At 34.5% G+C, this 16,441-nt stretch overlaps 1 protein-coding gene across 2 annotated transcripts in view; it reads left to right on the plus strand.

Moving 5' to 3' along the window:
• DRD2 (dopamine receptor D2) overlaps positions 1-16,441 on the plus strand; it is a 168,273-nt gene that overhangs the window by 137,671 nt on the left and 14,161 nt on the right. For both annotated transcript variants that reach the window (XM_072426247.1, XM_072426248.1), the window contains exons 4-5: positions 794-930; positions 13,266-13,447. In XM_072426247.1, the coding sequence (XP_072282348.1) occupies positions 794-930; positions 13,266-13,447 (319 nt within the window). The remainder of the gene's footprint in view (positions 1-793; positions 931-13,265; positions 13,448-16,441) is intronic.

A 16,441-nucleotide genomic window follows, 5' to 3' on the forward strand; every position in this document is an offset into this window, starting at 1 on the left:
GGGATATAATTTGCGATACATTTTCCTATTTATTCCAGTACATTTGTTTGTGTTAAGTGACGTATATGGTTTCTGAAGCCTAAGTTCAAAGTTGGCATTAGGGATATCATAGGATTTTTCCTATGCCAAAATGCTTTGGAGACAATAGGAAGGGAATAATTAGGTAGAGTGTTGGGTGCAATAGGCTTTGAATAATGTCTAATTCTTACAAAAACTCATCAGGCAGGAGATGCACATTAAAATGTGTTGAAATGCACTTTACATTACAGACTAGTTTGTTAAAAAATGGTCATAAGTGCAAAATGATGCAATTTCTTTGTGCATTTCATCTTTATGTGAAGACTTTTTAAACAGAAAGAAAAAAAAGAAGGAACTTAAAAACCTAATGTGACTGCATTTTTACTGCACCTTTTACTATTGTAATCACTTTCTGTGAAAAAGAAGAAAAAAACATAAAATAAGCATAAAACGAAATAATAATAATAAAAAAGATGCAAACACTTTGGATAAAAAACATGGAAAGGTTTTTACAAGGATATCTTTAATGCAATTTCTCTAAGCAGAAAATATAGCAAAATTAGACAGTAATTTCCTATTGAAATTGCAGCAATATAAATTTTACTGAAATCACTTTGTTCATCCCTAGTTGGTACTTTTATTTGATAAAAAGTCTAACTGCACCACTTAAACCAGAATATTATATATTCAGAATGAAGCACCCATCTATAAAACTTGATTACTTGGTATGCAATAGATCTGTTTATGGACTGTTCATAACGCCTTCTTGTTTCAGGTATACAGCAGTAGCAATGCCAATGCTCTACAATACTCGCTACAGTTCCAAACGAAGAGTGACTGTCATGATTGCCGTGGTTTGGGTCCTGTCATTTGCTATCTCTTGCCCCCTCTTGTTTGGACTCAATAATACAGGTAATTATTGCACACTGATTCTAATAATATTGAGTCTGACATCCTTTAGATTACCTGATGTCATTTCCTTCTTAATATTCATGGATTGTTGAAATTTTGGTGACCTGATGAAATTTTACAGTATTAGTTTGTGTTGGTAAAATTGACAGTCTCTTTAAATTCTTTGAAAATCAAAATTATTTGAACAAAAATGAACAAGCTTTTATTTAGTAGGTTGTTTTATTAATAATACATTTTTTTACTATAAGCAGACAAATGGACACAAATAATTCTGGTAAACATTTTTGGGATGTTTATAACATATTATTTTTTTATAGCTAAGCTTGAAATATTATTGCAATACTTTCAGTACATATAATATTGGATTCTGGTTTAAACTGTGCACGTTTTTTAGATTTAAATGGGTTTAGTGGAGAAAAAAACCTTGTAAATTGGTGCCCAGTGGAATGTCCTCTTTACAGTGGTGGCTAGAATACCACCTTTATATATCACTAAAAGCATAATAAAAGACATGCAACTGGATCTGCAAAAAAGGGTGTTGGCACCTAAATACTGCAGGCATTTTCAAATTGGTTGTACAGTTTATGGAACACCTGGAAATCTCTGGGGGAAACCTTGGTTGAGAATGGCTGATGTAGCCTTAATCTCCTTTCTGAATTTCTCTGTCAATAAAATTGGATATGCATGATATTCAATGTGCCTGCTTTAATAAAAGTTGAAAAACAAAACAGGGTGAAATCATAAATATAGGCATGTTTGTGCAACAGGTTTGCATTAGCACATAGATGTTACCATACTTAGTGAATGCAGTCCCCAAACTAAGAAAAAACAAATTTGTATAGAAAGACTGATGCCAGGCCACATGATTGCCACCAGTCACAGTTCCCCCCATAAGTATTCAGAAGAATTTATTTAGATGTCTTAGCAGTGCAACGTTGTTGCCCTTTAAACCAACGGTTGCCAACTGGTGGTCTGCGGTTCAGGCTGGTGTGCATGGGGGAGTGTACCAGCCAGAGCCAGCCAGACCATGTCCCCCATATCTATCCCAAGCTCAGGGTAGTGGGTGGGCTGTGTCTCTGGATGGGTTTTGGCATCATGACGTCACTTTGGGGGAAGTTTTTTTCCCCTGTGAGTGACACACGGCTCCCCGTGCATGTGCGGTCAGGAGTCCATGAAATTAGTGGTCTATGGCGTCCAAAAGGTTGGCGACCACTGTTTTAAACTTCTACTACATATTGAAATAAACCCTGCATGCAATGCCATTATATAAAATATCATTAGGTATTATGAACTTTGTAAAAGTCACAGGATGACAACATTAAAGAAAAATTCAAATAATAGTAAAATAGTAAACTAACTAATAAAATAGAAATAGTAAACTAACTAACATATCAATAGTTGAATGAAATAGCTGCTCAACCTATCAATCCATGTAATCAATTCTGAAAGCAAATTAACCTATTAACCTAAAAAAGTAGCCCAACATTATACAACTAAAACCTAAGCAATTAAAATGCTAATGTATCAATTAATCAACCTAATCCAATCTTTAAACCTAACACACCTAACACATTTAACAATGTAATGCTTCATTTACAGCTATTAGGACAGCGTCCATTCAGAGGCCACTACAAGAAAGTGTTGGGTTATTGTAGTATACAGAGAGGTTTTTTAACTTCATTGATAATCTCTGTATAACTTAAAGTCAATGGAGAAAAGACGAGGAGAGTATAACTAGGAATAAGATATTAAAACTAGGGTTGAATTATTCTTGCACATACACAAGTGGATAGCTGAAGTTTGCAAAGCTTCACATCTAAACTAAGTGAATTATCCTAGAGAGGTAATTCTGTTTGTTAAGTAAACAGTCCAAACCCCTTTAACCACCTGAGCGTTACACTGATTTCTAGATTTCTGTTCCAAAGGCGTCACAGGTTTTCATGAAATTTTTTTAAATTGTAGACCTGTAACTTACAGAAATATGTCCGAATAGGGTTCTAGTAGATATCATGAATATAAAAAATGTTTGAAACACACAATCATGTAAAAAAAAAAAAAAAACTTTTAAGAATTTTAGTGTAGGCGAAAAAATACGGGCTTAACCAAAAGAGCAAAAATATTTAGTGCGAGAAATTACGGGCTTAGCGGTTAGGGGGTTAATAAACCAACCCAATGGGCTTGATTTATTAAAGCTCTCCAATGCTTGAGAGGATACACTTTCATCAGTGAAGCTTGGTGATCCATCAAACCTGAAATTTCGGAGTAAGAAAACTTGCTACTAACGGTTACCCCGAACCAGGCGCGGGGTAGTTAAAAATATAAACAGGCGTTACAGTGCAATCCGATTGTCATACAACATTGTATGACAATCAGATTACAACTGAAAAAAAAAACTTACCTTGTCCCCGCAGCTCCTCCGGAGACGTCTTCTGTCTTCACCCGACATGTGCAGTGACCATCTCGAGGGTTTCCCGGTGACGTCGCTGAAAGCATCGGTGCGGGCGGGAGGCGGGGCGGGAAATTTAAATAACTTTCTATTGAACTCAATACAAAAAAGCTGTATTGAGTCCAATACAAAGAAATCTTTATATATAATATATATATATAATTGTATTATATATATATTATATAAGCTACTGTACAGTTACATTACAATATACACTATTTTTTTTTAAAGGTTTTTTTTTATAATGTTTTATAAAATTTTTTTTTAAAGTTTATTATTACATTTATTAAATTTTGGACATATTTCGGTGAGTTATGCCTAAGAATTATAATCTACAATCTAAAATAAATTTCATGGAAGTTTGGAAAGAATTACAACACGCGGTGTTCGTGTACACGTCCCTGTGCGTTTGCTGATGATGTCAGAGCATACGTCCATCGACAGGGGTGGTAGCGGGAAATTCAAATATTTTGTATTGGATTCAATACAAAGTCCTGTATCCAATCCAATACAAAATAATACAAAATATATTCATTTGGTTTTGTTTATAGGTATGTGACAGAAAATTTTTTTTACATTTTTTAAAATTTACCACACTAGGGAGGTGTTTTAGAAAAATATATTAATATACAGTATACCGAATTATTGCATTTTCAGTATTTTTTATTTATTTATGCATTCTTGTTTAAGCTGCTTTTTGTGTTTTTTATTTAATTTTAATATTAAAGTTAATTTTTATTTTTTACATGATTGTGTGTTTCAAACTTTATTATATTCAGGATATCTACTAGACCCCTATTCGGACATATTTCTGTAAGTTACAGGTCTACAATAAAAAAAAAAAAAAATTCATGAAAAACAGTGTACCGCTTTTGGTACAGAAATCCAGACATCAGTGAAACGCCCAGGTGGTTAAATCAGGCCCAATATGTCACCACCTTTTTCTCTGTCAAACCACAGCTTATGGTAACAGGGCTGTATGTTTTTAGGGTAATAAATAAGCAGTCTCATTCATCTGAAACATTATAAATTGCAATGGAAATATCTCCAAAATGCAGATCTTTTACTTTGTGACAATAAACTGAATATCTCTCGGCTAATAGAGGTGAACCCTGGGGCTTTGATGGTTATTTGATAGAGATGGCAGTGTCTCTGAAAACACAGCTTGTTATAGTACACATTTTCCTATGTAGTAATTACCATGACTGGTTAGAAGATGTAAACCAAATCACTAAAATCTTATAGATTAAAAAAATAGGATTTAGCAGAAAAGTTTATAAAATGTTTAACTCCTCTTTGGTATTATTTCACATTAATCCTACTTAACTAGGAACCTGCTGATTGGTTAATTGTCTTTCCTAGTACATTTTATTTAGACTACTATTGTTGTTCCGCATTCTTTTAGACACATAACATTCCTCCTACCCGATTGTTGTTACTGTTATTTTTTTTAAAAAAAACAATATAATTATTAAAACATACATAGAAAATAATACTTGGTCAGAATTCAAATTGATGGCTGATGGGTTTTAGGGGTGGTTCATATCATAAACCACCCCTGACAACCACCGGCCAATGGAAACCCTGATCAATGTGCACCATAATTATTAGCTCCCAGCCAAATGACTGGTAAGGTAAGATGGAAGCTTGATTTTACCTTGCCTACCAGCAACCTGCTTAGTTTTCAAGTTAAAGTCAAACCCACCTTGAACTCAAACTTCATCCCTACTGAACAGTTCTTTGAGATCTTTTTTCACTGATGTGACAAGATGTACAGTAATCTGTTGTGGTGAATATGTAGCAGTACAGTTGAATATCACTTGTCTATAACTGGTCTGTAAAAGGTTGCACAAGCTTTCTACATTGCTCTGCCTGATATTCTGTAATTTTTCTACTTATCTATCTTTCTTACTACTTAGTGCACTGAAGCCCACATTGTTGAGTTCTGTCTCTGGTCGTTGTTTTTCTTTCTACATGTGTCAATTACCTGCCTCTTTTACAGTGCCCTTTTATACCCGCTTACTCTGTTTATGTTCTTTTGGCCTTTGATATTGTGTTTTTCACTTTAATCTGTTACAATAATTTTTATTGAGTTTTACAAGGTTACAAGGTATAACAATAAAATTATACAATGTTACAATAATAATCAAGTAACATGCAATGATATAATTTAAGTTATAATGTAAAAAAATAAATAAATGCATATAATGTAATAAAGATAACTTATAAGAAAGAGATAATTATAAAAATTGAAAAGTAAAAAAAGTAAAAGAGAAAAAGAAAATAACATGAAATATTCTTTCAGGGGAATATATAACTGTATTATATAGAAAGAGTATCTATATTCAATTTAATATAGTTTATCCATGGATCCCAGATCTTTAGAAATAATTCATGTGTATTTTGTGTAATAGAAGTTAGTTTCTCATTCATCATAATATTATTAATTTTCTGAATTACTATTTTATAATTGGGAGAGGATGTTTTCCAAGAGCTTGCAATAGTCATTTCTGTAGCACAAAATATGAAGTTTATCAGTTTTTGTTTTGTTTTGGGTATGTTTGGAATAGATTTATTTAATAATTCTTCGAGTGGATTTAGTTCAAGATTTTATTTATTATAGTATGGATGAGGTTATAGACTCTAATCCATAGTTTTGTTATTATTAAACAAGATCACCAAATGTGGGTCATAGTACCCTCTTCAATACATTTTCTGAAACATTTAGAAGAATATTTAGGAGCAAATTTCGCTATTCGAGATGGTGTAAGATGGCGTAAGATTTTGTATGAATTTTCCAGTATATTAATACTGATTGAAGAGGTAGCAGTATTTGTCCATAAATCCTTCCAAGTATCATCATTTATGGATACATTTAACTCTCTCTCCCAATTCAGCATATAGGGTTTATTATGTGATTTGGCAGATAGTAGCGAGGGTCGTATTAAAGTGCTGAGTCCGTTAGTAGGTGGATTTTCTCTGCATTTACATTCAAAGGTTGTTAGTTTTAGTAGAGAAGATTTACTTCTTATAGGAGAGGTTCTGGGATTTCATGTGAGAATTTAAAATATGAAAAAGGTTTTATTCCTTCATTAGTTAAGAAGGAATATATGGCAGTATATCCTTTATCTGTCCACTATTTAAATTTAGAAGGGGATTCTAAACATGAAGGGAAGAGGGGACATTTTATTATAGGTAATAATGGTAAATGTGATGATATAAGGTTGCCAGAGAATTTAACACTATGCCATATTTTCAGTAGATGTTGTAGGTGTGGACTAAGATGATTAGGGCGATATACTGGAGGAATCCACAAGGAATCCACATTATGAAATTAACCCCGAGTGTGACTCGTAAAAAAAAGATGCTGAAAGCGGTAACCCCGAGTCACACTCGGGTTGGCTAAATCAGTGAAAACCAATAGTAAATAGAGCCTTACCTGATCCGCCGGCATCCTCCTTTATCCTTTCCATCTCCTCGCTTCCTCAGGCCAGCATCCTCTGCATGAGTCACCGGGAGGTTCTCAGTGATGTCAATCCGTGCATCCATTGCGTCGGGGGCACAGTGGGAATTTCAAATTATTTTGTATTGCATTCAATACAAAATAACTGTATTGAATGCAATACAGTGGATTTATATGTATAAAAGCAGTACATTGTCTTTCATGAAAATTTATTTTACAGTTTAATATAATAGTATGAGTATAATATTTATTTATTTTTAATTTAAAACAAAAAAATAAAAAAATATATATTTTTTTAATTTATTTAATTTATTATTTTGACATGATTTTGTTTCAAACTTTTTTATACTCATACTATTATATTGTATATATTGTATATATTATATATGCTGTAAATTCAATTTTCATGAAAAAAATTGTACCGCTTTTAAACATATAAATCCAGACAGAAATAAACAGCCCAGGAGGTTAAGTGTAATAGGATCACAATTTATCAAACCTAAAAGTACCCATAATGAGGGATTTGTAGTGCTTTGAATTGCTGCCTTTAAATAATTATCCAAAATTGGGATATTTAGACCTCCATTTAGTTTGGTTCTATATAGTGTATTAAGGGTTATGTGGGGGCAGGTTAGGCCCCTTATAAATGTTTCTAATTTTGATTGCAATGAATAAAGTATATAATGTTTTACTGTAATTGGGAAAACTCTAAAAAAGTATAATAAACATGGGGGATATGACATTTTAATTGCATAAAGTCAAAATATATGTCAAAATATGTGTTTGAGGCAGCACAGGGAGTGGCTTAATGGTTAGGGATCAATGCAGGCAAACTGAGATTTAATGCAGGTGCAGAATCCAAAATATAAACAAAATACTCAGATTAGGTTCATGTTCACTGCAGACAAAAAAAAGTGGAAATCGTCCAGGACCTATCCAGTTAAGCACTCATGCTCTGTGTCGCTTGCTGGTGGCTTATTGTTGAGATATTAATGGTGGTTATGGGTTAAACTAGTCTTTCTCTACCTTTTTAATGTGGAGGAACCCCCTAAATATAGATTTCAGGTCTTTGGGAACCCCTACTCTATTTACTATATTCACAGCTACATTAGTATGATGGTCATTGGGAAGCATGTCTCTAACATTGCTGGCCAGTCGGAAAATGTCAATGCCAATGTTACGCATAGCCAAAACGATTATTGGTGTCAATTAAACTGACCTGAGAGGCACAAACTGCTCATTGCTCATGGAACCCCTAGCAACCTCTGGAGGAACCCTGGGGTTCCACAAAACCATGGAGTTGAGAAACACTGGGATAAACTGGGGTTCCACAAAACCACAGTTGAGAAACACTTGGATAAACTATGGGGAAACTCCAAGAAAGTGATGCCCAGAATTGTTTTGTTGGTGACGGGTGAAAATACAGATATGGTTAGGTGGAGTACTATTCACTAATTAGTAGTCAGTTTTAGGTTGGAGGTGAAGCCAGGCAGGAGGTATTTTAGTTGGAAGATCAATTAACATTGTATATAGGTACTGCAGGATAAGGTGTAGGTCTGGTTAGTCAGACATGTTGAGAAACCAAAGGCTAATAATTATTTGGTCAGGAATCGTACAAGATAACTCAAACATTAAAAAAATAGGTGATTAAAGTATGAGTCAATGCAGTCTAACAAAAACTGGTAAATTATTTTTAAACCAGCACCCCAAACTCTCAGACTTTGTATGTAGTATCGGAGTTTATATATACGACTGCCAAACCTTTCAAAATACTTTCAAAAATAAGTTAGAAATTACAACTAGCATATTGCTTTATTGAAATATGACTATTAATGTACTATCATTGCTATTTACACATCCTGACTCTCAGACTAACTATCTTGTGCAATCCCTCCCTACTCTAGTCAGCAGGCTAGTCTTAGCATGCTTACCAGACAAGACGTTATAGCTACCTAAGATGCCACAGGAAGCTAAGAAGCTAAAAGAGACACGTTGGCCATCATGCGGGTCACTCATAATGAAATGAGTAGAGAAACATTCCCTATCTTATTAGCAGTTAGTGTCTAGGTGTACAGACCCATAACACATGATCGTAAAAGTACACTATTTTACCAGCAAAAATGGACAAACTTTGCAACAATGAGAACCCAACAAGACTGGAAGGCATGACAATAGTGAAAAACTTACTGATTGCCAGCAACCTGATGCACAAGATGTGTGTCTCACCTAACACCTAAGCAACATCTTATGTTGGCTGTGCAGAAATGCAGCCGAATGTATCTTTGACTTTATCTTCGGGTTTTCATTTGCCACAAGATGTTAATTAATGACAATCACTAGCAAATAACTTCCCTAATTATCCACATTTTGGTGGGCTTGAGGAAATGAAAATTAAAAATTGGAGGGAATAAAAAATCTTAGTGGATCTCATAAAATATTATGACATTTTTAATTAAATTTGTTGTGCGTATGATTTAATTACTCAATTAGCCAATTATTAAAGCTCTTAAACGCTGAAGACCATGCCCCTGATTCATCATTGAAATCCGCGATCGCTGGAAGCGCGATAATACGCGCGACCCGCGATCGCGGATTACCGCGGTCCGGGACTCGAGTGCGCGCGTCCACTCGCATCCTGAATCTGCCGGGCGGATTCCTGCCATGCATGATCGCCAGTAAAAAGCTGTCGGATAAGCGCGGCTCCGTGCGCGAGCTTTTCCGGTTGTTGAATAGCGCGATCGCGCGCGATTCCGGATCGCTAATACGAATGCGCGACCGATAATCCGATTTTGCTTGATGAATCAGGGGCCATGAGTTCACAAGCTAGTGCCTTGCCTTAAAAATAAGTTAACAAGGATATACAGCAGACAGTTTAGGACACTTTTCTTTAGGAAAGCAGTAAGCAGACTATGTGCACAACCTTAAGATACTTTTTGGCAGGGTATGGTTGTATAAGTATTCTGCTGCTGATCACGTTTGTGTATTCACTTGAGCACAAATATTGTTTTCAAATGTCTTCAGAAAGCAAAAACAAACACTTTCATCTTATGAATCCCAATTCATTACAAGCAACATAACAACCCAGCCATATAAAGTGGTAATAAATACAGTAATTATGAAACCTTTGGCTGTCAGTGTTATCTATTGTTATAAAATGATAAACGGTGTGGTAAAAAGCCCTGGATGAGTTATTGACTAAACAATCTGTAGAAAACACTGAAGACAGACAAAATGGATGGTTAATGGAAAACTAATGATGTTTACCATACATTCTGCCTTTGCAGCAGAAGGTTCCAGTTTCAGATATTTGTAGAGCAGAATACGGCAGGAGAATGTTATTCCTGATGACAGTATTGTCAGATGTATATGCTTATTAAACTGCCTACATTATTATTTATTGTTTCACATATTATATATAGGAATTCTGAAGAGTTATGAGTGTGGTGCAATGCATATTTTTTGGAAATCACAAAGGCCAAGATGTATCATGGTGCTGTGCTATCCATAGACAACCGCATACATTTGTTTTAGGCAATACCTTTTATTGGCTAACTAATATACTGACAGAGGACAGTTTTTAGGAGAAATGACAACAGGTCAGAAAATATTCAGTTTCTTTTTGGTTTTGGTAGAACTGTAGTCTGGTAGAGTGACCCCAGCTCAACAGGTATCCAGGACTTACCTCTTGTTTTATTTTAATGGAACGCTGACAGCTCTGCACTCCGCAATCCTAACTGCTTCCTCTTTTCTGCTGTTTTTTTTCAGCCACTGATGGTGAAGTAACATCATCAAAAACTTGGCTTTATTATAGACAACTTACATACCAGGTCTAAGCTGGGAGTGTATACTGCACTGTGCACATACTGCACATGCACAAAAAATGGCAAAAGCTCCAAATCCAACTAAAACTCATTTATTGGGGGGTATATTTTATATTTTTATTTTTAATTTTTGTAACTAAATTATCAGTTCTAAGCAAGACTAGGGCACTTATTCAACTTCTTGCATAGAGATATGCAAGATATAAGCCTGAAAAAAAGAAGATATTACCAAGGTCACAATACAGAGGCCTCTGGGAGATCTGTCTAATTTATTGCATGTCCCTATATTTAATTTTATTTCTGAAACAAGAACAAGAAGATGTCAAACACTAAAATGTGTATCATGAAATAATGTAATATTTTAATAAAGCAACAAGGTTCAGTAATTGTGTTCAAAGTGCAGAAATACATCATAGCTAATCCAATTTTATTCACTTTCACAGTTAAATGCAATAGGCTGAAATCCCAAACGTTCTGCATAAACATCTGTCTTCCCTCTCATCAGACACCATGTAAACTATGCTATGCCATTGTTCATTTGAGTGATCACCTGAAATGGTCCAGGGTACGGGTTGCCTAGAATAATATACATTTTGTAAAGCTTGCATTCATCAAATCATTTCATTTTTCTTTTATTGTTAGCTTCTGTTTTTATTTTGGTAGGTAAAACTATATAGAAGGCCACGGTGGCCCAATTAAAAAGTCTGAGGAAAACAAGTGGAATCAGTTTTGTGTAGGATATTGATGGCCAAATCCTAAGCACTAAGTTTATCTCAGAGATTCTGTTCTGCCAGAAGCTTATCTAGTTACATACAAATGATTCAAGAATGAAGGTAAGCTGGCAGTGGGTATTCTGACCTGCTTAACTTTTGAGTCTAGTACATGAAAAGTTAAAAGGCAAACTTTGATCCAAGAAATAAGAAATGATGGAAACAGAATGGCAGTAACACAAGCAAAAATTCAAGTGTGTGCACAAGTTAGGAGATTTGGGGCCATAGACCGTTGTTGACAGTAAATACTGTATGGGTTTCCCAGGATTAGTGGTTTTCTGAAAGGAATTATACTTATGTGTTTATTCTAAATAAAACTAGCTCTCAATGGAATTCAGCTTCAATTAAAGAAGAACTCAACTCAGCTAAATTTTAGCAAAACAGCTTCTGCTGATTATGGGGTTACCATAACTGTAATAGTTTGATTAGACTGCCAGTGGGAAGAGCCTTCCCATGTGGTTCCTGGTGGTTCGGGTACCTTACCTGCTCATCCCTCTTCCTTCTCTAAGGGCAGCTGGTTTAGCATCACTTTTAAGAAGCCCTAGAAACCACTTGTGATATGATCTGTGATCTTTGGGTGAACACCCTTTTTCCTGCCATATTTGAATAGGTTTGAACTGTAAAAAAAGATGTCTGCCATGGTTTTCCTATATCCACAGTAAGTATAAACACTACAAGGATAATTTACTACAGAACTAGTGACTGATTGTTTGCTTTTCAAATGTTCACTGAGTTTTGTAAACATAGTGTAATGATCAGACCTTCTTTGCAAAATTGCTAATGCCTCAAATACAGTGTAACTCATATGGTTTGGTGATATATTCAATAAATGTGTCTGGGAAGTTTCCTTCTCATTCTGATTGTTGTACTAGATGAGGATCGAATAGAAAGTGAGCGATAGAAGAAAAAGTAAATTTACATATATTGAAGAAGGCATTTTATCACTGTATTACAGTCTCTTTGAGGCAGGAACAGTTTTCATTAAAGGTTTACAAATTCCATTTTTGATCTAATTTTTTCAATCCCTGAAAAAATAAAAATAAACAATCAGAATAAAGTTTTTCCCTGACTTGTATATTATTAACAGATGAAAAATTTATGAAATAAGCCTCCCTACCATGTAATAAAATCATTCAATCCTAAAACACAATACTACAGTATATTTTTGAATAGAAATAGAGTTATAATGTTAATTATGATTGATCATTTGTTCTTAAATCATATTTTGTGGATGGTAAATAGCACTGTGTCCTTTTGTAAAGTGTGTGACAAACTCATGTCTCTTGTCTAATAGTTAGAGTTTGTTACACACTTTACATGAAGGCACAGTGCTATCTACTGGTGTAACCTGTATATAAAATAAGATATTTTTTCAATGTTTTTCTATAGCAAAAATTCATGTTATGTTGAGTATGTCCTGCATTTTCAAGTTTTCAAAATCTATCATGTTATTTACTGAAACTGTTGCATTTTCACAAAAATATGTCTTTTTTTGTGAAAAGTGTGGCACAAATGAATTGCCCAACTTTGCTTATCAGTAGTAGTTACTTTAATCATATGAATATGTGCAAGAAAAAGTGTTCCATGTTTACTTTTGATGCCCCACTGTGTGTTTTTCAAATTTCCCCCCACTCGTAACTGGTGAACAAAGCTTCTCTTATGAACAAATTCACTCATACGTTTTTTTCAGTACATCAGTCCTATTTTTAGAATGTATTTAGCATAATTTCAATTTATTTTTTGACAAAGGACTTTTTTTCAGCATGTACTTGCACTTTTAAGTCAATATGTAAATAGTAAGGAAGAATTGAACTTACTCGATTTTATTTTTTCAGCATCCAATGAGTGCCTCATTGAAAACCCTGCATTTGTCATCTACTCCTCTGTTGTATCCTTCTATGTCCCCTTTATTGTCACACTCCTGGTATATGTCCAGATTTATATAGTTCTACAAAAGCGAAGGAAGAGGGTAAACACCAAGCGCAACAGTCGTGGAGTGGAAGCAGATGCCAACAAGGTAATTGATACTAAATACAAACATGTTCGACTGCACTGTACTGCATTGGATGTCATAATAGCATGGTCATACCAAAGTTACCATTTTCAACACCTTACTACATTGTTTTTTGCTATAAGATAATGTTTCATTTAAAAGTTAGTATTAGGACACTCAATGAAAAACCATGTTAGATTCCTTACACAGACAACTAAAAAGCTTTTACACTCTTGTTCCACATTCAGTAGCGGACACAGTGGGCCCATGTGTAGAACTGCATTCTGAATTGGGGTGCAACCCCCAGTTCCAGTCACTCCATGACACAAAACGTGAAATCATCAAGCTAGATGAAATTCAGAATATCTGGGTATAGCACTGTGATAGGTTGATTACTTTAGGGGGACTGGCCTATCAGCTGGTATGAAAACAGAAGGGGTCCACATTTCTTTTTATTTTTTTATAATTTGTTTTGGCTCATAAAAAATATCTGGTTTAGTTTTTGCAATGACTAAAGATCTGTAAAGTGGCAAAATCCTCATCTTGCTACAGCTAGGTTTACTCAAATGTGAACTGGGTAGAAAATGGTGGGTTTAATCATTAGCTGGTAATAGGTACAATGAGAGTTTTTTTGAGGTCTTTTCAAGTATTCAGTACAGCTGCCTTCTGAAACTTTTAAAACGAAGGATCTATTTATCAGTGATTCACTGAAGGTATTTGCACAGTGGAAAAAATAGATAAGAAGGTTTAAAAGAATTCACCCAGCGCCTTTTACCAAGATTCCCTTTGCTACCTTGAATGGATGAATGCCTCCAAATAAAATCTTCACAAGTTGAATGCCAGTTCAGTACAGTACAGTACAGTGCTGTTTCTTTACAACTACAGTACAGTAGCTGTATTTTATGGAAGAAAATAGTAAAGTATTTCTCTGTTTTATGTACATAAACATCATCCAAAATGTTTCTTTGAATTAGTATTTTTTTTAGGTTTATTGCATTGAGACATAACATCTTATATATAATAAAGATGATTTATTTTCCCCATTTCAGTATTAGTTTCAAATTTCCAGGTTGTTGTAAACTTGATTGAACCTGAGACATTGCATATTGTGCGTAATCCATAAATATTTAAAGTAGAATATGACATTTTATATTCTATAAGACTACTGAAAATGTCATTTGTTCAATTATGATAGCTGATTAATGTAGCAAAGGTTTGGGGAATAGTATAAGGGCTAAGGTTACAGTGTACTTGTTTTCGGTTTCAGTTGGTTGATTCTAAGCTATTATTGATAAGAATATCTAAAAATAATTTCTGGGCATACGATAAAAGAATGTCTATATACAGTTTGGTATTTGCAGTTGATGTATCTGTTTCGAGTATTACCATAACTGAGATTGGTGGGGGTCAATACCCAATATTAAAGCACTGTTCTTGGTATATAATCTCTAACACATTTCTTTTTCTGTATGTGTTCTAGTTAACAATATTTCTTGTTCTTGTTAGTATTTTTCTTATTTCCTGTGCTGGTGTCACAGGGACAGAAATGAGGGAAAATCTCTTCAAGGCTATTCTCAACTCTGTCCTAAACAGAATATAAAAATTAGCAGACATTTCGACCACCTTACTTTTGACTTGAAGTTTGAGATTTTACCTTTTTCAAGGTATTTGCAAAACCCCTGAATAGTATTGTTACCAAAATTGTTGAGGATGTCTTTGTCAAAAGACAAAAACATAAAATAGCATGGTATTTTTCCATAAATAATATCTACTATTTTAGGGTAATTGCAATGCACCTGAACATAGGAGATGCAAGGGTTCTGGGTGTCCTAGAGGAACTAAGCAAATAAATATTTAGGTCTCTGGGACAAAGCATGTTTATTTAGCAATCAAGGGGTTTATTAGCATCAGAATGCCCCTCATTAACATCAAAAGCTTCAAGATATGATATGTCTTAAGTTATTCAGATGTATTTCTGTAAATGTGACTGATTAGAAAGTTCCAGCTTCAAAGAAAACAGTGTAACTAATGGGAACATTCATAACATAACCATAGGATGTATTACAACTGGACGTTTTTCATAAGCAAGGAAGCTTCTGGCCAGCATGTGTGTAAGCCCCTCCCATCCTCCTTCCAGAGTTTAATGACCTCCAGAAATAAATCTGATTAGTGATTAGGTAAAATATTGCTGTTCATCCTAAAGTTAATTTAAAATTATTTAACCTTTTTGTGAAACAGATACACTAAATCATTGAGTCAAATTATAAGATATTATTGCACTAAATGCTACACAATAAAAGACATCATTTAAGATGGCATCATTAGGAACAAAATGTAACAATGTTACCTCATTGCATTTTTTTTAGGTGGTTAGGCAAAATGTGCCTAAAAAAAAAATATATATTTTAAATAAGAAATATTTGTAATATAGGTTTACATTTTTGGCAGGGTGTGTTTAGAATAGGGGCATTTTTTATTTTTTCTGTCTATTTTTGTGTATTTGTATCTGCTTTTGTATGCTGATTGTTTTTCCTTTTTGTAAGAAAAGATTGGGACCAATAAGGATCTGTTTTGTGGCGCAAAACAGGTCGAAGATAGTTGAAGGGTGCTTCCATCCAACTTTAGGATTTATGAAAAGCCCACTGAACCCATATATATATGTAAATTTTCTCGAACTTCTGATGGTTCTGCTAAATTTTGGCAAACCGATTTTGCAAAACCATTGGAAGATTGAGGAAATTATAACAGGAGGATTAATATTCACAGGGGAAATTATTCACAGGATTCCCTTGGAATCCTCCTGTTTGCGATCCCCGGGGCACTAGAGGCCACGGTCGCGATCATTGAGAAGATCTCCGGTACTGGAGGTTAAATAACCTCTAGTGCCGCGGATTGCACACTGTTCCCAATGAATGCGGCCACAGCCCCATTAATTGAAAAGATTCCTGGCACTAGAGGTTAAATAACCTCTAGTGCCGCGGATCGCACACTGTTCCCAGGGAATGCAGCAACAGCGGA

This window comes from Pyxicephalus adspersus, chromosome 11 (genome assembly GCF_032062135.1).
Source record: "Pyxicephalus adspersus chromosome 11, UCB_Pads_2.0, whole genome shotgun sequence".
Taxonomy (NCBI): domain Eukaryota; kingdom Metazoa; phylum Chordata; class Amphibia; order Anura; family Pyxicephalidae; genus Pyxicephalus; species Pyxicephalus adspersus.